Source organism: Desmodus rotundus, chromosome 7 (genome assembly GCF_022682495.2).
Source record: "Desmodus rotundus isolate HL8 chromosome 7, HLdesRot8A.1, whole genome shotgun sequence".
NCBI lineage: Eukaryota > Metazoa > Chordata > Mammalia > Chiroptera > Phyllostomidae > Desmodus > Desmodus rotundus.
Genome location: NC_071393.1, coordinates 121,163,398 through 121,190,379, shown reverse-complemented (window position 1 = coordinate 121,190,379; position 26,982 = coordinate 121,163,398). Strand labels below are relative to the sequence as shown.

Sequence of the window (26,982 nt, the reverse complement as noted above, 5' to 3'; positions counted from 1 at the left end):
GTAGGCCTAGTAATTAGATGAGTGACTCAGATCTAGCCCAATATTATCATTCAAGAGAATTTTTGGTAGAGATATCATAACCCAAAATGAAACCAATGAAGTGTTCCCTGGGTCATCTGTCTCGGCGCCAGAGAGAAGGATACAGCAGCCCTACAAGAGAGAACAACAGAATCTTCTTCCTTAATGCCTTTCTTTCTCTTTGTCATGGAAACATATGTTTTTAGGGAAAGAGATCTATGTAAAGTTTTAAAACTGGAAGAGGCCATCAAGTTTTTCATTTCTACAGATTTCCGAGGCCCAGTGACTTGCCCAAGGTTCAACAGTTACCTGGTGTCCAGCCTGCCTTTAAATTAATCAGTGGCTGATTTAGTGTGCTCTGCTTGTAATCCCCACTTGTTGCTACTTAGAAGCATTTCTTGAGTTCATGTCTTTTAGGCTATGAGATGAGCCAAGATGAGCAATTCTTTGTTGGTTTGGCCACATAAGCTGAAATCCTGCCAGTTTTTCTGGGCAGCACATTAGAGTTGGGTCACATCAGGTAGGTCCTTGCAAAGAGATGATTAATAGTTCCAGAGTCTGAAACAATCAACTCAAAGCTAAGCCTTTCCCCTCCTTCATTCAGGTCTCAAAATAACCATTCCTTGTGTGATGTCCTGTTCGACTTTCCACTTTCAGTGAACTCAAACTCTCTTTGGTTGTATCAGGAAACATGAACTTGGACTAAGGCTACATGTGGCTGATTTATTTTGTGACTGCCAACCACAAGGTACTCCTTTGCCATTTGCTGAATCTTTTGTAAGAAATGCTATATAACAGTAGGAAGGTCAGTGTTGATGTGGATGAGTTGACATCTGTTGAGCATCTTACATAATGTCATCTCTGCACTTAGCATCAAGCAAGCCTTCCAGAAAGTATAGACTATTTTGATATTACCAGGGGTTCAGACATGCTGGTAGCCTCTCTTCCTTCTGGGGTGATGATTAGGTTAATGCTAGTTCCTCTCAAGAGATGAATTCTTGCCCAATGAAATGTCACCTGCACAAGAGTTAGTGAGCTGTTGTGTGTGCCGAGCGGTTGGAATACATGTTCAAGAAACCAGCATGTTTTAAGCGCCCCCAACAGCGGCAAGTAGTGAGTGTAGGGTCAGCTTACAGAACTGTTTGCTTATACCCTTTTGAGATTTGGCTCTGCTTATTTGGGGTTAGATGGGATTTTTCAAGCAGTTCATAGTCATCTTGCACGTTGGGGTGATTTTGCCTCATGTCATGGGCGACCTTTGGGGCTTGAATACCAGTGCTGTTCTTTGGAGAAACCCTCTGGCCCCGGTAGGCCTGAGCCTGGTGTTTACAGATGCCAAACTTGCTGAGCAGGATAAATACATCCCGCTGGAAGGTCTTGGTGAAAATAGCATAGAGGAATGGATTGGCACATGAGTTAAGTGGATAGAAGAGAACCAGCAAAATTTTGGAGTTGGAAACGGTAATGAGAGGCTTGTTCATAAGTGCTGACAGAGCATAAAATGAGATCGGGGCCATGCACATGAAGTCGGTGAAGATCAAGACAGCCATCCTTTTGGCAATTTTGGTGTCTTTGTCCCTTGGGTTGTACTGGGGATTTCGGACTGTGATGTAGATCTTCACATAACAGAAGCAGACGATGATAAAGGCAACTATGTTGAGCAGCAGAACAAGGATAATATATGCCAGGGCAAGAGGGGTCTCGGTGTCCATGGGCAGGCAGATGCTGACCTTGGTGTAGCTGCTTATTCCTACCAAAGGGAGCAGGGCAAGCAGGAAGCAGCAAACCCAGCCCCCAACCATGACGGCAGATGCATGCCTGAGGCGGATCTTCCGGTCCAGGCGCATGGCGAAGGTGATGGCGTACCAGCGCTCCAGGGTGATGACGGTCAGTGTATACACCGACAACTCACTGGCAAAGACGGTGAAGAAACCAGCTGTGTTGCACCCGAGGCCCGTCTGCCAGTCGATGGCGTGGTTGTAGTACTCAGAGTGGGTATAGAGGTCTACGGAGGCGATGAGGAGTAGATACATCCCCATGCAGAAGTCTGCAAAGGCCAAGTTGCACATGAGAAAACGTGGGACGGTCAGTTTGTAGTGGCTGGTGAGGAGGATGAGCAGGACAAAGACGTTGCCCAAGAGAGCCAGCAGACTAACAAACCACACCACAATTCTCAGGAACTTGTAGCCCATTATGTCTTCACAGGGGTTGAACTCATCTGACTTGGGGGTACACACCATGTCTTCATTGCCCCCACATACTGTGTAGTCATAATAGCTATCAAAGGCCTGTAGGGTCTCTTCCTGTGGGTTTTTGAGCTTCTGGCCAAAACCAATGATCTCATCTTCTTGTTCCTCAAAGAAGACGTAATAATGAGAGTGGGTATCCTGGAACTTGGAGTTTTCCTTGTACCCAGCACTGCGGTCACCTGGATCTTCTTCGTAATCCTGGTAGAGGGGACCATGCAAAGCATTCACAGACTTTCTCTGCCGCAGGCTTCGAATACTGCTCTCGTTACACATTAAGGACTCAAGGATCCTGCAAGGCAACAGAAATAAGTCACCGCTTCCTGAAAACCCACCCATGGTCCCTACAACACTTAGCAAAATATGCGGAGTGCTTATCATGATCTACATGATTCTATGAGGTCCTACATGACCTGGTCAGGCCCATCTCTCTTATGTCATTGCCTATTACCCTCCCCTTCCCTGCTGTGCCCCAGTGATATTGCCCCTTATTCCTCATCTGCAACCAGTTCAAGAACAGTAGTGAGAAGAAAGGTGTGGATGCTGGAGCCAGTCTGCCTCGGTTAGGACCCGGCTCTTTTATTTACCGGCTGCTTCAGCTTGGGCAGGTCTGTGAACCTTGGTTTCTCCCACTTTAAAAATGGAATCATGAAAATATCTATTTCATATAAGACTGTTAAAGAAATAGATGAGTTCATCTTTTTAAAGCTCTTCTGCAGCACCTAGAATGTGCTTAGTGCCATATGTGTGCGGTTATTGTCGTTGCTCCTGTTCAGAGCTTTGGAATGCCTTGCTCCCTTTGCCTGGAAAACTCACGCTTCTGCTCATTATTCAGGTTTGAACTACATGTCCCTCCGTCAGAGGGTTCTTCCATGATCTCCTTAAATGAACTGTCCTATCCTATTGTTTATTTCCTTCATAGTGTTATCTAACATCTTATCTGTTTGCTTGTTTATTTTCTAACTTCCGCCACTGGAGTGTAAATAAAACACTCTTGTCTGTCCTATTTATTACTGTGACAGTGCCAGGCACATAGTAGGTCTTCAATAAATATTTATTGAACAAATGAATAAGTGTACACTATGACGCAGGCACACTCATGGGAGTAAGACTTAGTTTATTACTGGCCTCCCAGACTGACCTCAAAAGTGCTTCTTTACCTTGCTGCAGCTGCTGAGCAGATGTTGCCTCATCTATTGGGCTAAAATGCCCTGTGGGCTGCCTATTCCAACCTGCTTGGAGGTTAACAGGAAATCTAGACCCTGCCCTTGGAGTCCATTTTAGCCTCCCGCACATCCTTAGTTCTCTCCTAGGGCATCAGTGTAGAGTCTGCTATCATCACCCCTGTACCCCACTCCTAGTTTCTTACAGGTGTTATGCCTGTGTTGGCCTCTGCACAGCCGCTCAACTTTCCCACTTGAAAGTAGTGCTTCTGCCCCACTACTAGGTCCAGTTTACTTCGAAATGCAAGTATGAGTGCAGAAGTCAACCAGTAGGTGTTATTTAGAGACAGAGAGAGTGAATAAGCTATAAATGGTGGCGGCGTTAAGAGAACGGGATTGCATGAGACAAAGGCGGAAATAACTCAGAGTGAAAGTGTAGGTGAAGAGAAGATTCAGAGGAAGTATGGAGAGAAAAAAAAGGGCATCCCTCCTGTACAGCCTCACAAGCAGTCTAATCGTGACATGATGCACATTGAAAGCTTATCATATTCCAGGTCATCATGATAGGTGTTTTCTATTCAGTTTTGCATGTAATCTTCCCAAAACCTTTATGAATGATAGCATTATGATCTCTATTCACAGAGGCTCAGGGAGGTTGAGTAAGTAGGCTGGGATAACACAGCTCGGAAGTGGCAGGTGTGGGCTACAAACCCAGTGGACTTCCAAGTCCACACACACATAACCAGTAAGCTGTGACCTTTTGACCAGGTAACCCAATTGCTTGTGTTTCTAAGTTTGCATCTGGAGGCCAGGAATCCTGTAGTGTAATCTTGGTAAGATTCTACACGATCTGGTCATTCCTGTCTCTCCTACGTCACCTTCTGTTCTCCGCTCCTCCCCTGCTGTGATCCATTGACCTTGGCCTTATTTCTTATCTGCAGCCACTTTGAGCCTGCAGTCAGTGTGCCCCATGGATTTCATGTTTCTTACAGAGCCTTCTAATTCTTCCCATGTGGTTTTCCAACCACAAAGCTTCTTCTCCAAACCCAGAAATTAATTCAACTTTTTATGAGGCCTTTTGTCACTTATTCCAGACACCTGCCACTTACCCTCTGATTTTCTTCTGATTCTTAAAAGCACAGCAGTGGCTCGGATAAGAAAGGTCAGCCCGTGTGAGGTGAAGGAAGCTCAGGGAAAGTGGAAGTTTCTTTAGAGTCCAAGTGTTTCTTGCTATCAATTCCCTGAGGTGCTCCAGGCCTTTGGATGGCAGGGCAGTAACACTGGTATAAGAGACGTCCCTGGGTGGGATGGGGAGAGAACAGAGTAACACACACAGGTGGTGAGCAGCCAGAGCCTCTAGCTCTTGGCCAGAAAGTCAAACAGGCCTGAGATTAACAGAGAGATCACAGGCTCCTTTCTGCTATTGAATATGCACTCTGAGTTCTTTGTACACAGCCACTGGTCTACGAAAGGATAGTCTGCTTCTAAATGACAGGATACAGGACTCTCGTTTTTATTGCTTGGAGCTCCAATATCCATCATTATCTATGCAAATAACTGTTTATCAGACATTTCATTTTATTTTTTATTTTTAAAAAGATTTTATTTATTTACTTTTAGAGAGGGGAAGGGAGGGAGAAACAGAGGGAGAGGAAACATCAATGTGTACTTGTCTCTTGCGCGCCCCCTACTGGGAACCTGGCCCACAACCCAGGTATGTGCCCTGACTAGGAATTGAACCCTTTGGTTTGCAGGCCAGCACTCAATCCACTCAGCCACACCAGCCAGGGCTATTTTATCGATCACAATACATACAAACTCTTGGAGTCAGAGACAGATGTCAATTCTACTCGGGGAAACTACATCTATAACAATTAATAGTGTCTGAGAAGGCAAGAGAAATCTATTTGAACAGGCTCAAAAAGGCCAAAATTGCTCTCAGTCTCTGTGGGGACTAGGGTTTTGGGGTTAATAAATTGCTCAATGATGCAGGTCAACACCAGCACCCTGGAAATCTCCCGAAGATGCAGAACTTGGGAGTCATACCAGTTGCATGGGGAACTCGTGGCTCAGAACAGCTTCCGCACAGTTTCTTTAGAAGGCTGTAAATGTGTTCCTGGAGAGAAAACTCTAGTATTTACATTAGAAATCTGAAGTAAGATTCCAGTCTCTCTGAAAACAATGGGGGAGGTGGGAAGCTGGGACACTGCGCACGTTAGTGCGTCGGTTACTGAAGCAGGATCAGTGCGCGGCTTCTCGGGCGGCATTCCCAGTCCTTTCTCAGTCCCAGAGGGTCCGGGTTACAGATCTTGCCCCATCGTTTTTAGTTGCATTGAATAATAGCTTGAATGAGACCACGAATATTTAACTTACTATTATATTTCATCAATTAAAATATTTGCTAACTATTCCCTATATTCTACATATTTTACTGTTCTTTACAATTACATTTTAAATTATTTAATGTAATTGTAGTGTCTGATTAGCAAATGAATTTCAATATTTACAACTCCTTCCTGCACATCCCTGTACTTGGTCTTCGCTGAGATTACCATTCTCAGGGTTCAAATCTGCAAGAACTTACTACACAGTTTTTATAAACACAAGCTCATGTATTAACCCCTTTCTCACCATAGAACTGTGATTCTCAGAGAAGGGTGCCACGTTTGCTATGTTGCTTTGTATTTCATTGAAAACTTCTTTGATTCAGTATTTCCCACACTTGCCTGGTGGTAAGAATTACCTTTGATGCTTGTTACTGTCTGATTCTCATGTCATGAGTTTTAATGTTAAGCAAGTACATTTGGGGAAAAAACTGTCATACACAAGCAACTCTGCAGTTAGCGAGAGGGCTGAGGGATTTTGCACAGTTGTGACATGAGTGACGCTGGCCTTTGCTCTCCTCACCTGTCTGTCTGATGGAAGTCTTTTTCTTTGGTCATGCTCTAACCAAGGCGTGGCCACCTTTCTGCCTCCAGTTTCCTGGAAGCAACTTGTGTGTCTCTTTATCCAGGGATGCTTTGTGTCAGTGCTGGGTACACTGACGGTGTGTGTTCCTTCGAAACGGTTTATCCTTCCGAGTACTGTGTGTGTGTTTTAGCAGGTATTTCTTTTCGTAAATTAAATTAAATTTTTTATGTTGTAATTATAGTTTACATTCAAAATCACTCCGTGTTAGTTTCAGATGCACAGCACAGGGGTTAGCAAATCATGTACTTTACAGAATGGTCCCCCCAATGTTTCAAGCCCCCGCCATCCCCCACCCCTGCACAGTTACTGCTATGTTACTGACTCTATTCCCTTTGCTGTAATCTACGTCTCTGTGGCTATTCTGTAACTACCAATGTGTACTTCTTAATCCCTTCGCCTTTTTCACCCAGCTCCCCTACCCACCTCTGACAGCTGTCAGTCTGTTCTCTGGATTCAGTAGATATTTCTTGAGAAAACACTTTTGTAACCATTCCAGTTATTGCAGGGCAAAACATCCCAAAACTAAGTGGCATCAAGCAACAATCCTTTGTTCTAAGAATTGCTTTTATGGGTCAGGGATCTGAGCAGGATGACTTGTCGCTGCTCTGCAGTGTCTGGGGCTCGGCTGGGGAGACTCGAAGGCTGGGGCAACTCAGTGGCCGGGGGCAGGGTGATCTGCAGGCTCCTTTGCTTGAATGTCTGGGGCCAGCACTGGGATGATTCAGAGCAGAGCTCAACTGGGACTGCTTCGGTGACTCTCCAGGTGGCGTGGGTATCTCACCTCATGGCAGCTGGGTTCTGAGAGGGAGCATGTGGAGCAAGCGTTTCAAGAGAACTGGTAGGTCCAAGGGCCGGGGACGCAGAACCCATTTCTCAATGGCAGGAGTGCCAAAGAATTTGATGCCTAATTTTAACACCACCACAGTGATGGTGTGGCTATCACTGTGGATATCTAAGAGGTGGGGATATCACTGAGGCAGATATTTGGTGAAAACTGGTAGCTCACTGCTCTGTAAATCAGTGTTTCTGGTTCAGACGCCACCCAGGACCAATATCAGAACCACCTTGCTATACATACTTGTGAGCTGCCCCAAGCCAACTGAATTAGAATCTCTGATGGTGCGGCCCAGGAATTGGCATTATCTAAAACACTCTGTAGATAATTTAGAATCTTATCTGAGTTCTCAGCATTTTAACGAAGCAGGTGGATGCTAAAGTTAAGACAAAGAAACGAGGGATGTTCTGTCCAAAGATGCAGTAAACCAAGAGTGGAGCCATAACTGTCACCTGGGGTTAGAACTGAGCCACACTGCACATTCTCCCAACTCTGGAACTGCTGGAGGAAGAGCCTCAGTCTGGACAAATCCTAAAACTCAAGAGGGCAGGGATGATTTTAAGTTACATGAAGCTGCATCTTTCCTCATTCATCTAAAAATTTTAGAACACCTTGAATCCAGAATGTCTAAATAATGTACCTTCTTTTATAAAAGAACATCTTCCAAATGTAGTTAAATTTTGCTTTCAGAATGAAAAGAATATAGAGAGTAGCTATCAGCAGTTAAGGGATCTTGAACTGGTGAATGTAGCCATGTGGATGGAGACCTACAAGCTGGAGGGCCTCTCTCTCTCTTATTGACTCTGGCACTTTCCACACGGAGTTCATTAAGCAGTGGGCACTCAGCTCTGGGAGAATTTGTCTCTGGCACGTATTTACTCGCAAAACAGAATGCAGCTGAGTGGAGCCTGGCAGGCAGTCTGAAGTCTAATTGCCTAGGTCATGGGAACCATCTCCAGTTAAGCGTCCGATGAAACTACCAGGACCTGAATTTGGAGACAGTGAGTCCTACAGGGTTCCACACAAGGCAGGAATATCACTGGATTTTGTGATGCTAGGAAATACAAAAAGAGCCAACTGATATTCGGTGTCATAGGAAGAACAGATTGCTCCTCAGAAGCAATTATGTACAGTGGTATCCCCCAACATTGGAACAATTTCCATTTTTTTGGTGAGATATTTTGTCATTATTATTTAAGGTGAACCTTTAGTGAATGTCATTGCAAATTAAATAAGCACTAATTGGTTCACCCGTGTTTCAGCAGCAATGAGAGTCTCTGTTGTGCTTGCTTGTAATGAATGTGGGTTTTTGAAAGGTCACCGTGTAGAGGCTGATCTGTTGTAAATATGTAGCCGCCTCTGTATGTTGGTAGATGAAATACATATAAGAGCAGAAAGAAGATTAACTTACTGCTTAAAAGGCAGTTTAATTAATTTATTAATACTAAGTTGAAAATAACTTAAGGGCATAAAAGCTGTAGGTTCTAGCCAGGGAGCTTATCTAATTATTTGTTTAAGAGAATTTAAAAACATGATATGCGTTTATTCAGCAAGTATGCATTCATTGCTTTCCGTCTTAGGTACAATTCAGACGCTAGGGCTGGAGCCGAAAACTAAACAGGCAGCCATTCCTCTTCTTCTCATGCTTACATTCCAGAGGGGAGAATTTAAAATAAATGTAAAACTTGCAGTGTGTTAGATGATTCTTAGTACCACGGGGAAAAGAAATACAGAGAAGAAGAAAGGAAGAGCCCAGAAGTGTGGCCACAATTAGAGGTACGGGAGGCTGTCGAGGAAGATTGCACTGAGGAGACAGCTGAGCAAAGGTCTGAAGGGGTGAACAAGGGGGACATGCCAATACCTGGGGAAGAGCATTGTGAGCAGAGACACCAGCCAGTGCAAAGGCCCTGAGGTGAGAGTGGACCTTGGAGTGTTTAAGCATGCGAAGGGGCTAGGAAAGGATTATGAGAGAGAGGGGCATTCAGTTAGTTGGCTGTGGGTACATGTCAGTGTTTGAAATGACAGACCATGGAATCCAAGCTCACTCAGAAGGAGTGAGGATATGAGAGGGGCGAAATATAGTGCAGTGTTAGTGACGGATTGTAGATCCTCGTGGGACCAAAAAAAATTGAAGGGATTGATGTATTATAAGGAAAGAGATGGAAAGACAGCAGGGTGTCTGCGGTTGAGATTTTGGAGGATTCGCAGTCATTGGTAATAGCAGGTCCAGGGTCAGACCGTGGAAGGGCAACTTGGAGGGAGAGTGGAGGGCGAGTTTATTGGAGGAATGAAGGTCAGAGGCCAAAGTATAGGAAAGATGATGTATATGGATATTGAAATCACCAAAAATTATGAGAGCAATAGTGTTAGAAAAGTCACTCACAGTGAATAAAAATAGCCAAAATCTTTTAGAAATGAGACAGAATTACTTTGGAGTTCATGGATAACGAAAACACGTTTGCATAGTAACGGCTGATGACATGAGACCAAAGTTGGGGAGGGGTTTTAAGGAGGAGGTGGGGATAAGGATCCAAAATCAACAATGAGGAGGGAGGACCTCCAACTCACCTCCATTTCATAGAACCTATTTTATGCTTCCGTGACCTGAGTCAACAATTAGCATGTCTTAAAATAAGGGTCCCTCAAGTGCTGTTACTTGTTCACCTCAGTCTTCTCAGTTGTTAAGTAGAGATAATAACGTCCATCACTAAATAGTTAAAAAGGCTCGAGGTGAAAAAGAACCCAGCACATAGCTGAAGTTCAAAAATAGTTGCTACTAAAAGTTTTTAGAAATACTTGTCTACAAATTCAGATGAAGATAAATTACCAGTCTTTCTGCAAACTGTGTGTGTACAAGCGAAATTGCTTTGGAACTCAGATGGCTTTGTAATCACTGTTACCCTCTCTTTCTCCCTCTTGAGTTTGTGTAATTACACTTTTTTTTTAAGCCTATGGTTTCCATGACAGGTTTTGAAATCTCATGGGGTCTAATGTCGCAGCATAACAATGCTGCAATGACAAACTCCCTGTGTACCGTAGCTCAGTGAGGCCAGAGCTCCTCCACACAGTGACGAGGGGAAGTGATGCCCATTTACTTCCAGTAGTCAGAAGCCGAAACAGAAGTAAGTCCTCCCTGATGTTAAATCCTCTTCCCTCTCCTTCCCCACCCCCGACTGACATACAAAATGACCATCACTATAGTGACAAAGGATCAGCCTCAATTCTGTGAGAAATGAAAACTCCACTTAAAGAAAAGTGCTCCGAAGCAGAACATAATTTACCAAATGGATTTCAGAGACTTGGCAGAGCTAGTGTGTCAGCGTGAAAACCCTTAACTGCCTTGCTTCCTTCCACCTGTGCTTAGAGTAAAACTCCCAGAGGAGTCAGAGAATTTGGTGCTCATCTAATCTTCACGTGGGAAAATTGAAAACTGCTTCTTGTGTTTATATTATGGGTTATTTATGGAAGATTTTAATCACAGGTTGATTTATCCCTTCCTGTCGATTAGCTTATTCACAGCATCTTTTAGTTAATTGTGAAGTCACAAGTAAAACGTGCTACCCAATAGCATAGACATAATGTTTGCCTTGTCTATTTGGCCCTATGTAATCTCATTTCTCTTCTTCCATCACACAAACAATTGGAACTTGATATGGGTGAAATCAATAGAAATTATGAGAGGAGCGGTGTTGGGCAGGTCAGAATACTTGTGATTGATAGGATGAAATACAACCATTTAAATAAAAATGTTTAGTGGTGAGCCTAGTAGGCACACACTAATAGGTAGATCAATTTATATTTAAAGTTGCAAGGAAAAAAATTGTGCTCCTACTTGTTTTTTTGTTTGGAAAATTCATCACTGTTGACAGTTTCCTGGCTAAAGAGTGATGACTGGTTAATAAAACTATTCAGAATTTATATCATTGAGAAAATTTTACAAATATTATTTTCCTAGGATTCAGACTCAGCAAATATTCCTTTATGTTCTGTCAGTTTTGATCAAGGTAAAAAGCTCTTATTTAAACAACAAACTTGGGCAAAACCATGTCACAAGAAACAGTTAATGGACTTGTGAATGTTTCTTTTTAAAGATGAAAAGTCATCTTAGTTTATTGTTTGGCTTGGCATAGGTATGAGAACCTTTACTCGGACCGAATCCCCTGACGCCAAATGTGTGATCACGGGAGGCCATCGCTCTAGGACAGTGGCTCTCTGTGCTTTGGAGAACGTCTCCTTTTTGAAAGTAAAACGTTTTGAGGGTGATAGTAGCCACGCTTTCAGTCAGTTGAAGAATCACAAAGGTTTGCATGACTTTGGGGATCTTTGCAATAACTCCATTGCCTCTCCCACCGAGAGCAAGCCCACTGGTCGGGGACTGCCATGCAAATTTCTCGGTAGTTATAAAAAGTAACCCGATCATTATAGTATTAATTGTTTTTGTCATGTCGATGGCCATGGTAAAAGATGTTACTGATCAATAAGTTCGAATTTTTGGACAAATCAATGATCTTGAGTTGTTGACACAACTTCAGTGGCCTGACCAGTCCTAGGGCTGAAATTGACCATCCTCTTGTTCCCAGCAAGAAGCCAGCGTGCACACAATTCTGGAAAGATCGTTGTTCTTTCTCTTCAAGTCCTTCTGTGAGCTCCCTGGAAGCTCTCAGAGAAATGGGAAACTCCATCAAATGGACACAGGCCCTCTCCTCTGAAGACGGGGGTGTGTGTGACTTAGGAAGGACAACCTGCTTCGGTTGCTACCTCAGCAACTTGGCCCCTTGGCATGAGTGTAGCTTGGTGTCCAAAGGGGAACTGCAAAAGTCTGTTTATCTTTGCCACTCACTTCACAGTCCATGAGCAGAGCAGCCTTGCAGACAAGCCTCCTCCGGCTCCCACCCCCAGGAGGTTCCCTTCGTCTCTAAGAGAGCTGCTCCAAAGGCTCTGCTCAGTGAGCATGGACAGGAAAACTAGGAACCCCAAACTGTTTAGGTCTCTAGGCTCCACTTCCCTCCTGCTGAGGGAGGTCCAGTGCCTGCCAAGTAGCCAGGAGGTGCAGAGGAGCCGCCCGGAGCAGCGGCTGGGACAGAGTATCCAGGACTAATAGAGTCAGGGCTGAGGGCGGGAAGAGGCAAAGGAAAGAAGGCACAGCGAAGAGTTGAAGAGAGCCACACACTGTGCATTAGGCAACCATTACTAATATTTCCATGGTAACCTCTCAGTGGGTCAGCTTACCTACTGGGTCAGGTTATATTCCTCACAATATGATTTCAACATAACACACTTTTACATACTGTCATTTGGCCCAAATTATGTTTTTTTTCCCCCAATTACAGTTGACATTCAATATTGTATTAGCTTCAGGTGTATAGCATAGTGGTGGGATATTAATATAACTTACGAAGTGATTCCCCCGATGTCTACCTGGCACCTTACATAGTTATTGTGACATTATCGACTATATTCCCTATGCTGTGGTGTACATCCCTGTGACTATTTTGGAGCTGCCAGTTTTTCTTTTGTTCTCTCTCTCTCTCTCTCTTTCTCCTTCTTTGAACACACCCTGTATTATCCTTAGACTTGCCTTTTGTTCCTTCCCTCCTAACTCTATCTTTGTTGCATTTCTGCCCTTCATCTGAAGACCATCTCAATACCACCTCTTGAAATAAGGCCTTTGCTGGTTACCCTAGTGAGAAGTGATATCTTGATTCTCTAGTATCTCTTATGGCTCTTTTTACATGAAACTTATAGTATAGTTACTTACTCACATTTCTCTTGAATTTGATTGCAACCTCTTTAAAAGCAGAGGTTGTGTCTTATCCTTCTAACTTTCCTGGAATTCAGTAGGTGCTCAGTAAAAAGCCTGTAGAATAAGTAAATGAACACCTTGCATGAGTTTGTTTCAAATTAGCCATTTCTTAGACAGGGGGGAGAAAAGGGAAGGAGGATGGGGGAGAGCTGGTAGTTAGGAATAAAGCTGATTATATTTAGGCCAAAAATTTTACCCAGGGTCACAACTCAATAAAAAGACAAATGACCCAATTTTAAAAGTGGGTAAAATAGCTGAACAGACACTTGACAAAAGAAAATATACAAAAGGCTAATAAGTGCAGGAAAAGATGCTGAACATCATTAACAATCAGGGAAACACAAAGTAAAGCCACAGCGTGATGCCGCGTTATACCCATTAATGGCTACAATCCAAAAGATTGACAATGAAATGAAAGAGTTGGCCAGTCTGCAACTCCCATACCTCACTGGTGCAAACAGAAAATAGGACAACCATCCTGGAAAAGCTTGGGAGTATTTCTTATAAAGCTAAATACATATTTATCCTGTGACCTGGTCATTTTCCTCTTAGAGTCTTGTATGAGATAAGATATGTAGGCGTCTGTGAAACAGTGGGGCATAAGGGAACTTTCTGGGTGATGAAACTGTTCGAAGCCTTGACGGGTATAGGGTAACATGGTTTTGCTAAAACTCATCAGACTGTACACTTGAAAACTCTGCGTGGTGTTGTATATAAATTATACCCCAATAAAATGAGCGACGTAGAAACTCATGTATTCAAACACAGCTGCGGACTTTCGGAATACCCAAAAGAACCCGTCACAATTTTTCAGCCATCTAACAGTATGATCTTGTGACAATCATTAAGCATCAGAAAAAAAATAGAAGATTTATTTTTTCCTGTAAACCAAGATGGCAGTGCCGTGACCCTTAGATTGGCAAAACATTGGTTTGATTAGCTAAAAGAACAAAACTTAATTTTGAAGTTTACTTTCATTGATACATATAATGTAAACAAGGATATTGTCACAGAGATTTCCTCTTCTTAGGAGATACTAATAATAGTAAGGGGGACTGGAATAATATAGTCACGTTCGACAGTAAGTTAATGCTTCTTAGTGTGGGTTACATAATTTAGGCCTTAGAGAACTCTGATTATTATGGAAGGCATTACATTTCACTGTGTTCTTTCCTTTGGGATTATAAACGCCGAGAGCTTCTCTTTCAAAATAAGATGAAAAGAAAAGAAGATAATAAAAAATGGAAAGTATAAAAATAGAAAATGAGGTTGCATATCTTGATTAAAAATCAATAAATAAAATATCATTAAATGAAATTAAAAAGGCTTATTTTAAAAATAGCAAAGTTTGGAGAAAAGATCTCACTTTAGACATGGCACCTATTTAAAATTAGATTCTTTTTTGAGAAATTACTCTGCAGTAAGGTGGTAAACTAAGAGGGCAAGTTTGTTTTTGCCAACTGTTAGAGACAACTGTATTTTTTCATCAATAGCTTTATGAGGCAGAAATATATATGCCATTCAATTCCCTTTTTAGATGGAGTTTAAGCTTGTCCCAGTTTGGCTTTTACATCAAATCACAACCAAATCATGGCTGTTTGTTGTCCAGTTACAATTTATCAAATATTTATTGAGTATGTGGTATGTTTTTTTTTGAAGTGGGGGGGAGATTTCAAAAATATATGACATAGCCCATTTCCTTTAGAATCTTAAAATGTAGTTAGGAGGAGAGGATATGTAGGAAATAAAGTAATGAAGACTTTGACAAAAAGACAAGAATTAAAGTGATGCCAGTGCACAATTAGTTAACAAATAGATGCATTTTAAGTTTTAAGACAACTCTGGGCTCACCCTTGTTCATTTCTTACTTTCCTCCTCTCGGCCTCTCAAATGCTGCCAGCTCCATTGCCCTCTCTTCCTATGCTTGCATCTTTCTTTTTACATTTACTTTTTATTTCTATTAAAATTATGCATGGATCGATTTTTTTAAAGTTACACTGGAAGCTTGGTAGCACACCTAGCTTGCCTCCTGTGCCAACCCTCCTTGCGTTCTGCTGTTTAAAGATGCAACCACTTTCAACTGGTATTTTTCCATAATTGTAAATATGTCTTGATTTATTGGTTCTTGATCCACCCACCAGCTCCCTACTATGGATAACGAGGGTTTAGTTCTCATCACCCTGCATACACCTACCTGTTACCCCCTCTACTCTCCTGAAATAGTTTGAGGACATATTTGGTTAAACCCATATTCAGTACTTCAGTTTTTACAACTCTGCATATTGTAATTTGATTTCCTTCCTTGTAAACTTTTTTGTTTCTTCATGAGATGTCTGTCTCTCTTTTTTTTTTATTAATATCTCTTGGTTTGAGTGGCCCTCTGGCTTAGTCTTGCCCCGTGCTGTAAAGTTGTATAAAAAAACCCTCTCAAACCAGTTCTTCATACGGTCAATCTTGTCAGATAATCTATCAGTCCCTTTTATTTCTAGAAGTTTCTCTTGGTGCCCTCTATCCTTTAGCTCTGGTATAGATGCCTGAGTCTCAAGATTCCCAGGACCTCCCTTTTTGGTCCTCCTGGGAATTACATCTGTTTCTCTCCTGTGTTCATCATTGCTCACTTCTGAATTCCTCACTTTTCTCTTTCTTGGTGGGATGGAGAGGGACCAAGAGGGAGGGCAAGGGGAGATCTGGAGACTCTTGTCCTCCAATCTAGTGCTAAAGTGTGGTGCCCTTTGGCCAACTGCTTCATACAAGTCCTTGGTAAGGTAGGAAGCTTGTACTGGAACGTAAGCCACCTTCTTCACTGAGCACACAGCTCAGTTTGAGCAACTTCATTCTCATGGGAAGATTTAAATACAGGTCAACATTAAATTTCTGATTTTAACAAAACCAGTTTTTATAAGTGACATTCACCATTTTCATCAGAAAAGTTACATAAATGGAAAAGTTGTCAAAAACCTATTTGTAAAGGCTCTTTCCAAGTCACAAATTTCTTTAGAACAGCAACAATTTCCCTCATTCATTGGTGAACTATCACCTTTATCTTGAAGGAGTAAAGATGGCTTTGAAAAATATCTTTCATATTAAAAAATATCACACAAAGGGTCAATGCATTTTTTCCACTTGTCTTTTTGTAAAAAGAAAAATGATACTATTTTAAAGTAGTTGCCATGAATGACAATGAATCTCCATGTGATATGGCAATTTTTCAGGGTCACTCTGCCCTCTTACATGGAGCCTATGTATTAAGAGAATAAGGCCATACACACAAGTAAGTGGTTGCGTTTCATCTGAAAGTAGAGTAGAATTGGTAACAGTGAGGGTGAGGATAAGTCCTTGAGACTGGATCACCCACTGTTTCCATAGGCTGCATCCATTCCCCACCTGACAGGTGAGTGGTAGTGGTCATCAGTATATAAAATATTAGTAAAACTTAATTTGTTCTTATTTTCAAAAACATAAATATACATAGCCTCTCATATTTCCTTTTGCCTCTACTGGATTGTCTCATGCTTCTCCTGGAATGCTGTGTTCCAGTCTGGCAAGGAGTTGACTGAGGTTCTCAATGATGAGATTCTGAACTAAGGTCAAACCAAGGGGATGAGCACACGGCACTGATAGAGAGGCTGGAGGGAGACTGAACTAACAGAACTTGATCACCAACGGGACGTGGAGGTGTACATCAGAGCAAATGCACACGTAGGTACTTCTTTCTGTGCTGTTTTTAAAAAGGTTTATATCCCACCTTCCCCAATGATGATAAGTTCATCCAGATATAAATACAACTATCATGTATACTCTTCCCTCTTTGTGCCAGGCATTGCTCACAGAGGTTTTCTGTGCAAACAAAAGTGTTCTCCACCTTTTTCTAGACCCCATGTCTTAGAGTTTTGCAAATAGCAGGTGTTCAAAAATGTCTGTTTTTTCCTACGAGAGGGCCTCCATGAACATCCACACCAAAGCGGCCTCCTGAGGGGGAGGCCGGGCCTCCTGAATCTCAAAGAACAAGGACTTTCTTCCACCAGTAGCCTGTATACCTGGGCAGAAAAGTCCTATCAGAGGTCTTTATCCAACCCAACCAATATTCTATACCATGAACATCAGCTGCTCCCCTGAATGCCTACCTCCCATCCAGAAAAAGAAGATAAAAGAAAAAATAGTCTACATATTCTTTTGTTTGTCTTACTCACAGCAAGGTTGGTCCACTGTATGTTCTTCCAAAAGCATCTTTGTCAATAACTGTCAGGTATTTATTCTTGTTCAGGTAACTAGAGGGAGAGAAAACACATTAGGTGAGGTTAAGCAAATTAATAGAAATACCAAAATAAATTGTGAGCGTAGTCCCTTGTAGCTATTAACTGGTTTTTAGGAACCTGGAAATTTAAGAATTACCTTCTATGGCTTAAGCACTCAAAAAATTCTAGGTTTTAATTGTTTATACATATTAATTATTGGCAGAAATCTTTCAAAGTGAGCATGTTTATTGTCCATTTCGTGTATCTAGATTTTACACAAGTTGCCTAATCCCCTGTTTATCCAGCCAGTGGCAACTGTATTTTTCAATCCTCTTCAGCACCAAGAGATTTAAACTTTTTCTCAATATGGTCCAATATTCCTATTTCTTTTTTTTCCCCTTTTTTATTGAACTTATTGGGGAGACACTAGTTAACAAACTTATACAGTTTTCAGGTGCACAGTTCCATAACCCACGGACGCCGTGTTGTGTGTTCAGCACCCCCAGTCAAAAGACGGGGCCTCAGTAGGAATGGAAGGAAGGTGGTGAAGGTGGCGAGTGGTGATGCGGACGGACTGTCAGGGACTCTGCGGCAGGGTTGCCAGATTTAGCCAGTGAAAGTGCAGCCCAGAAAAACAATGAATGTATTCAAGCATTTCCCGTGCAACTTTTGACAGTCATGTGAGAAGTTATTTGTTGTTTATCTGAAATGCAAATTTAATTGGGTAACCTGTATTTTCTTTAACAATCCTATTTGGGGGGTTAGCGTATGCAGTTCAGATTACAGAGGACACCTCTCATGGGAGAGGTTTGACGGGCACACTGATCTTTCTATTTGGAGAACGCACTGGGCATTTGAGGGTAAAATAGTTTTGAAGCAATTTAAGTCACAACGTGTGTTTGAAACACAAAGTTACCTCAAAATGGATAAAAGCTTGCAAGGATTTTAAAACTGGCTTTCCCCCCCTAGGTTTTTTTAGAGGACAAATTGTCTAAAAAGAAACAAAGCATATATATATATATATATATAAAACCATCCACATATATATGTGTATCCAACCATGAATACACATATATATCCATCCATCCTTGTTGTAAGTGATCTAAGCCTACACACGTTTAGAATAATACACCCCATAGCCTAGTCAATTGAAGAGTTAATGAGCGGTCCCCTGTCGATGCAGACCGAATGCAGCGGAGGCCCTCGGGAGTCTGCCTCGATATGGATAATGCTGCCATCATTCTGTTTATGGTGTTCACTCTTCACGATGGAATGTTCTCAAGGACGATAGCTAATAATAATAGTGTGATAGGAGGACTTCCTGTCAAGAGGATCCCTTTCCAGAGCTCTCACAGACAAACTTCTTAGTTAATTGGCTCTTCCTCTTTTTGTGGAATCAGAGTTTTGGAGAACAAGGGTGACTCTATTTGTGGCTGACTTGAGGGGAGGCAGCCTCTGTTACTGTTCTGCAGCAAAGGCAGGAGAAGCCTCCACGAGGCTCCTGCCCTCAGCCCCTCCTGGTCCAGCAGCTACAGTCTTCTGTGGAGGCTGGGACTCACTTAAAACAAGAGATGGCAGCCTCAGAGCCAGACATGGGTCCTCACTGGAGCAGTTGGAGGAAGAAGGGTTTTACCAAACTTTACCCGTGAAGTCTCCTTCTCCTGGGCAGGGTGAGAGATTATCCCAATGACAATGAAGTCTCCTAAATTGGTGTAGATTTTGTGCTTCATCCCATTTCCTCTCAAACTGAGGTGGTAAACTTGCCAATCTAAGTAGCTGCCACTGGTTTTTCTTGTTGGTGTCTTTATTTGCTTCACAGCATCTTCGCAACATGTAATTATTTTATGTGTTATTTGTTTATTTGTTCATCACCTGTCTCCACACCCAGAATAGAAGCTCTCTGTCTTATTGACTGCCATATCGTCGGTGCTGAGTTCAATGCCTCTATAACTATTTATTGAATGAATGTGTAAATGAATGAATAAAAAAAAATCAATGCACATGTCCTTCAAAATAGTAAGGTAGGTGATGCTAAACTCTTAGTGTGATACATGTGATTGCCTTAAGGGAAAAATAACGGAAGATGAAAGAAGATTCAGCATATGGTGTGGTGGCCAATTGACTTTCTTGATGGCTGTGACAGGGCAGCTAGTTTACAAATGTCACAAGGGTATGGCTCAGACATGGCCTCTTCAGGCAGTGGATGGACACCAAGCTTCCAGGGCACTAAGTCTGAAATGGAGGGGTCAGTTAATCACATATGAATATAGGGTCCAACAAAGATGCCATAGCAGCCAATATGTGCCTCCTGGATGAATGGCTATCACCTATGAGTCTCAACCACAGGCTTCATTTGGTCATTGTTTGACTCTTCTTTAACTCACTGTGACCTCAGTGTTCTTTTGCTCAGAGACAGCAGGCAAAGAGCCACCCTGGACCAAACAACTGGAGAGATCTTGAACAGCATGGTTTCGTAAAAAGACAACTAAGCTCAGCACAGGCGTCTCTCTGGCTTGTGTCTCTTTTTGTATTCTTTGGACCACGCAGCTTACAGAGCACATTCTGTTCCCAGACTGCTGAAAATCAAGTAATAACTGGTGAATTCATCTCATTGCATCCTCATCACCTCCAAGTGCTGTGAGCAAAAATCGGCTTGCTCTAATCATTAGAAATTATTGTAGAACTAAATAATTGCTTGTCCAATTCCACAGTGTTTTCTCTGATATTCAATATGCCCCCAAGGATAAGGAGGCGGGTTGATAAGTGTTGTAGTTTACCAGAAACGCTGCAAAAGATTTCAGACTGGGAAAGCCAGCCAGAGTCCAGGAGAGGAGAAGGAGGATGAGCGGGGGCACAGCCAACTTGAACGAAGATGAACTGGGTCTTGGAGGAGGCTGTGTCCTCTAAAACCAACATGGTTGTTTGGGCACTTTACCTCTTAGGTGCCTAGGATTGAAAACCGTCAGCCAGCCTTTAGCAGTGCAGAGGGCTGCCTTATTTAGCTTTTAACTGTGGGTTCTGATTGCTGACGTACCTTCCATCTGAATCTAAGGGGATAAGATGGGGAAACATGCAGAGAAGCTTTAATAGCCAGGAAGGCTGTGCTCCCATCAGCTCCATTTATCACATCATGTTTACTGAGAATGTCAGTCTAGTTAAAGGGACTCCTTGACTTACCCTGATTTCTCTAGAATCTACAGTCTGTAAACCAGCTAGGGTAAATCAATCACAAATCTTGGTAGGCTCTATGGGTAGCTACTCCAGACAATGATTATTTCATAAGGGTATATGTGATCATTTCAACTATCTCTTGCGATGGACAGAAATGAACTTAGAACAGAGTAGAAAGGCTAGAGTCAGAGTTGAAAGGAAAGACCTTGAAATTGAGGATTTCTGAATATAAATACTGGGAAGGGCTTATGAGAAAATAACTCGTACTGCCTTTACAAATAAGATAGACATGCTACATGTGTGTTTTCAATGCCTTTCATTGTCTGGAGGATTTAAGCCTCTGAGAATTTCTCGGAAAAACACGAAGCTCTGCCTAGAAAAGATGAGTCAGGTTTTTCGGGGTGGGGGGTTGTGGAGAAACTGCCCTGGTTCGAGTGCCGTGTGTGTGAACCCTGTAACCAGGAAAATGAAGATGGTCAGGCATCAGTTGGGGAAGAACATCCAATAGGAGAACCCAGTACAACAGATACAATATTATGGCTCACATCCTTCCCCATTGGACTCATTCTTGGGACAGAGAAGCCATTCAATGTAAACATGCAGGATGAATAAATGAAAGTCCAGTTGCTGGGTAATTCCTAGCTGGAGGATCCCCTATATTACATTTAGGTGAGGAGGTGACCCATGGCAGAGGGAGCAGTAGGACACTGTGGCAAGGAAAGCTGTGGTTGCTGCTGATTTTAGGATGCAGTTCAGCTCCAAGATGGAATTTCAGCCTGTGTTTCCATAATCCCTTTAGGGGACACGTGGGCTGGCACCTGTTTATGTTGTGAGACCCTCATGGGAACACTTCTGTGGGGAACTGTGGTTCTCTGCCACAGCATTTGTTATTTGGAAAATTAAAGGGAACCCCTGCCCAGCCCTCCTTGCTTTATGGAAATCCTTGGCTAGCCGGAATCAGGCTAGCACAGGTCACAGGTGAGAAAATGCACAAGGTTCAATAGGCAGAGAAAGCCCGCCCACAAGCTGTTCAAGTACTTACTGAGAAATAATGACCTGCTTAGTCCTATAATCTTCTCTGTCATCGTCCTTCCCCAATGCCCCAAGATGCCATGTTTTGCTTTTAATCAGCTAATACGTGATCTTAATTAGTACATGAATTGTGTTGACTTCTCTGCTCACAATGATTAGTGTTTTGGTACGTTCGCAGCACATCAAAATGATATTTTCCCCCAGCCAAATGTTTACTGTCAGATAGTAGCTAGTTAGTAGAATTTGACACTAGAAAATGCAATGTGGAGTATTAGACACTTTCAGATAAGCAGTATATTGCCACACCAGATCGGAAGGGAAGAGGTTCCGTGGAATGAATGTGTGACTTGCGACTGCGCGCGGTTCAACTTCTGTTGAACAAAGGATGGTGTGTTTTCATTAATCTCAGGTCTGAGTGATGACAGTGTGCTTGGTTCCATATGAAATCACAGGACCACGTGCTTTTACACATCTGCCATAGTTTTCATGAACTTTTAGCTAATTACCCAACTGCTGCAGAGCCATCAGTGTGAGCTAGTTCTCACTGTGGAATTTGTCCAACTTGGCTGCAATTGTATTCTTCAGTTTTACTAACAAAAATCAGTCTAAATGAGGCCAAATCTGCTAATTTCAGTAAATTGGCATGAGGCAAATGATGGGGAATAATTGTTCTTTTTGATAACATATTGCTTAAATTTGAACCTAAAGATATTTGAACACAGTTTTGGAGAATTTACCAATTCTCTAATGTGAGGTGTGTGATCTTTGAACAACGTTAGGGTAATTACAGGATGTCGATGTGTTTATACTAGTTCAAAGTCATAATTAGCCCTGAGACCAGGGGCATCAGTCCTATGTGAAAATCACAAAACGATCACTATTTCATTATTGTATGGAAACCTGAACTCTGTTTTCTCGTCTACAGGTCAATCCGTGTCTTCCTCTAGTCCCAGGCCTCCTTATCATGATCACCGGATTTCACCTTGGGTTTACATGGTACCTCTTACTGAAGTGCTTAAAGCCAAGAAAAAAAATAAGTTCCTACCAACCAGAAATCAGAAACCTAGGGTAGAATGATGAATACATGGAACATTGTTTTATAACAGGAGCAGTGTTTGGATTCAAAACACTGATTGAAAAAAAAAAAAAAAAAACCCAAGATCTTTGTTTTCTATTATGATTGGATATGAACTTTCAACCCCCCAAATATTTTTATCCAGACACTTCTTATTTTTCTCCCATGCCTGCCTATTAACCTTTACCAGGAATTGGGAGAAATAGAGTACATATTTCATCACACAGGGGCCATTCTCAGTGAACGCCTTTATGTAGACCAGAGGTTCACAAACTATGGCCACTCAGGCAGATCCTGCTTGCTGACTGTGTGTGTAAAGTTTTGCTGGAACGCAGCCACACACGTTTTGATGTATTGTCCGTGGCTGCTGTCACACTCCAGTGGCAGAGCAGAGTAGCTGGCTCACAAAGCCAGGGGTATTTGCTCTCTGGCCCTTTCCAGAATGAGTTCGCTAGTCTTTGATCTAGACTTCAAATTCAAGAAACAAATGATTTTTTATTAAGAAATATTTCCCACACTTGTGAAACTCCTTCATATAACTTTATTATTTTACAGGAAAATGGTAAGAAAGTATGGCAAAAATGGTGCACAGACTTCTTTCCTGTGTTTCAAGGACAGTTGCAATGACTAGAACAGACTGTAATTGAGGGAGCCACTGAATTAAAATCCACCGTCTCCAATGGAATAACTCCCTCTCCCTGCCGCCAGCCAGGCCTCTCACAGAGCCCATGATACGGTCTGAGGAGAAAGGGGGTGGGAATGTTGAGTGTCCCTACATAATCTCTCCAGAGGTTTAGTTTCAGAGACCACCAGATAATCTGAGACTCTTAAGAGCTCTTATTAGCTGCTGAACGGTCCACCTCTACAATAAACCTTATTAAATTTACCTGCCTCACACAAGGGGGTGTATTAAAATAATCTTCCTGAGTAGCATTACCCCAGAAGAAGAGAGAAATGTTCCTGGCCCCAAGAACTCCCTGGGACATTCTGTATGCAGTATCCCTCTCTTGAATACAGCTTACTCAGTTTGCTCTATTAAAAGACCAGAGTAGTCCATCCACCTGGGTACTTTCACTTTATAAGGTCGTGAATAGCGTTTTAAAAGCAACACTCATACATTTACCGTGAAAGGGAAGTTCAAGGAACAACAGTTTGGGAACACTCCCTGCCACCCGAGCTTGTCTCTTACCATACAAGAAGAGCATCTGGGACAGAAATTGTTGTTTCCTTGTGAGTCTTTCTCTTTTCAAGGGAAAATGTCTCTAAACTCCTTTGATATTTTGCAGCTGATTTTAGGGCCAAAGCCGTAAAGTAATAGGCTAAGAGAGTTACACTGAGATCCACTTAGCCCAGCAGAGTCTCCTAATCATAGAAAATACATTTTGGAAACCTTTTGAAGTCTTCTCTAAACATGACCTCTAAGAGGCCATTTATGAGCAGGTATGAGAGCTTTTGAAGCAAATGGTCAACCTATGTGGGCCAACTTCAAACCCAGTTCTTTGAACCTAGTGACATTTGGCCACGCCAACATGTTCATCAAGGTCGAGAGACCGCATTTGGAAGCTCCCTAAGTTGGTGACCACCACGTGGGTGAAGCCAGGTCCTCACTGACTAATAATCCCATTGCTCGGAGTGAGTGTCCTCTGAAACTTCCGGTTGTGTCTTGAGCCTCAAGTAGCCTCAGTTTTCTCACGTGAGTCCACTCTTCCCTATTGCAAGATGTTTTAGCTTCTATATCTCATGCCTGTCCTGGGCCGAGCAAAGAAATCTAAACATTCTCCTAAGCGAAGAAACGAGTGGTCAGAGGAGGAGTTGGGAGTCCAAGCCTTGGTGGCAGCCTGTAAGTCAGCAATGACGAATCACAGCAGGACATAGGGAAAAGTCTTCAGCCAGGGGGTCCCAGTTTTGACTTTGGCTCGGCAGCTAGACAACTCTTTCAAATTTAAAAAGCCATGTTAAAAAAAACACATTAAAAAAAGCCGCGTCTTCACTTTGGGCTTCATAGGTAAAGCGTGCCCACTGGGCAAGAAGACTAATACAGGTACTCCGCAGCAGCAGCCCTTGCTGTTTGCTTTCCGTGGGACACACCGGGGTAGGAAAATCCCCATGCCCTGGCTACACCTAGACTGATTAAACTAGAATGTGCGGTGGTAAAACCTAGACATCAGTGCCTCCAATTCTCTTCAGGTGATTTGAATTTGCAGCCATCATTGAGAACCATTTCTCTGTAGACCTTAAAGCCTGAATTTTATACCCCAAATGTCTGTCTTTAAAAATTGATAACAGAGGATGATTGAGGGCGGTCCCTTCCAATGACAAAATATGGCAAAGTAAAGAAGCAAATAATTTAAAGCACAGATCCTAATTTTGGGTTTAAAATCTTTTGCTTATGGGAAAAAAGTTTTAGAAATGAATTATCCTGTACCCAAGGTTGGTTTCAGGTCGTTTTTCTCATCCAACATTCTGGAGAGGCAGAGCTGGTTCAGAGAAGAGTGAGCTGGAGACACTGAACTCAGGAGCCACGTTATCAGCTCTGGTTGAAGGTATCTGCACCGTTCCTACCCGTTCCCTTGCTCATGTGGTTCTCTGCTGCCTTAATGACAATCTTCTGATGTCCCCAATCTCTAGAACAACACGACAGTTTTCTGAAATCTTTATACCCTAAGGATCTACCAACTGTCTTAATTATTTTAAGAAGTTCCAATACCCTACTTCTGTCATAGAAAAATTGAATTGGGAGGATCATTTCCCTCAGGTCAGGCTTTCTAGGAATAATTGAATCAAAGAGGAAAATTTTTGGTTAGATCCATGTAATATCAAAATGAAATGCTAATAATTTAAAAAACATAGTAAGTCTATGGAAAATCATATTTATTATTTCTAAGCAAGGAGGCCATGCTATTGAATATTTAGTATTCAGTTATTTTCGATCTGAAATGCATATTTGGATTTCGGTACATTTCTCCTTAATGTGCTTTGACCCTTGATACTGCTGCCCTTGAGGTGACCCCACCAGAATTCAGTGCGAGAAGAGAGCTTGTTCATCTTCGTATCACCAATGATTAACACAGCACCTGGCTCATTATAGGTGCTCAATAAATATGTTGAAAGTAAATGTAGGATTGTGTGAGATATGTACCATAAATTAAATTGGAAGTAGGGTCTCTCCAATACTGTAAATGATATTTTTTTTTGTAAATGAATTTTGATATGTAAGTATTCATAGTATTCTGATGAGTCTTTTTAGACTTCCTCTATAATTATGTACTTTAAAAAATGACTCAAATCAACTTAAATGAGCCCACAACCAGACCATCTAGAGAAAGGCACTCTAACTCTTCATTTGATAAAGACTGTTAGGAAGCCCAAAAGCCTGGCAAAGATAAGACCCCACTCCCAACAGAATTGAGAAAGCCATCCCGAGGTGTAATTACTTCAAGACTTATGAGCATTTATCCTTTAAAATGGAATGATACCAGAACCCATCACATAACGCCTAAACCAGAACACTGCCATTGGGTCTACATGTGTGGGTTTTCATTTGTTTGCATCCAGGGCCCTTGCAGACGGTTCTGTAGGTCATTTACCTCGCCCTGCTACTTCAAGTGTGGCAATAGATGAGAAGCATCAGCGTCTCCTGGGAACTTGTTAGCAGTGCAGAATCTTGGGGCTCCCCAGACCTACTGTATCAGAATCCATTTTTAACAAGGTCCCCAAGATGGTTTATATGCTCATTACAGCCCGAGAAGCTGTGTATGACACAACAGATCTAGAATCCTAAGCCTTCAGGCTTTGCAATGGTCGTTTCTGGCAGAACTGATGTGGGAGCTACACCTTCTGTGAATGCTCACCTCTTTGGTTTCAGCTCCTGGTTTGTGAGTTTGTTTTATTTGCCTGTCTTGAAGCTATAAAATAAAATGTTTGTTTTTTGAAAAACGTGTGATCTAGTTGTTTTGTAGTAGGAGGGCCTTACAAATGAACTAGTTTACCATACCGTGGGAAGCATGCTCTACTAAAGAGCTATTTTTCATTTGCTAGATTTTAGGTGAAAACACACACCGGCGTGGCAGAACCTACCCACACGTGCTTAGAGACCCATAGCGTGCCCCTGCCTGGACACTGGGGACCACGAGGACCCCACAGAAAAGTACAGCAAAGACAGACACCCATGTCAATGGCTGTCTCTTTGCCAACATTCTACTGTAGGCATTATTTATTTGGGGGGAAGGCAAAAGTTGGATATGGCTTCTCAGCTCTTTCTGAGTCAATCGAATATAAACTGATACCTTTCCAGAAAATATGTCAGGAAAAAAAAAAACCCAAAAGGAAAAACCTTACTTTTGGAACAGTTTTGGACTTAATTAAAGGTACTCCTTTCCTTCCTGCACACAGTAGATAGACCTCACACACACACAAGGTAACTGCAGGACGACA

At 42.3% G+C, this 26,982-nt stretch overlaps 1 protein-coding gene across 1 annotated transcript in view; it reads right to left on the bottom strand.

The window, feature by feature from the left end:
• Positions 1–983: 983 nt before the first annotated feature.
• The window catches only part of TSHR (thyroid stimulating hormone receptor), a 91,383-nt gene continuing 65,384 nt past the window's right edge, over positions 984–26,982 (bottom strand). The window contains exons 8-10 of the mRNA XM_024567866.4: positions 17,226–17,303; positions 4,537–4,725; positions 984–2,556 (exon numbers count right to left, since the gene is read on the bottom strand). Coding sequence (XP_024423634.2) covers positions 1,149–2,556; positions 4,537–4,725; positions 17,226–17,303 — 1,675 coding nt within the window. The 3' untranslated portion in view covers positions 984–1,148. The remainder of the gene's footprint in view (positions 2,557–4,536; positions 4,726–17,225; positions 17,304–26,982) is intronic.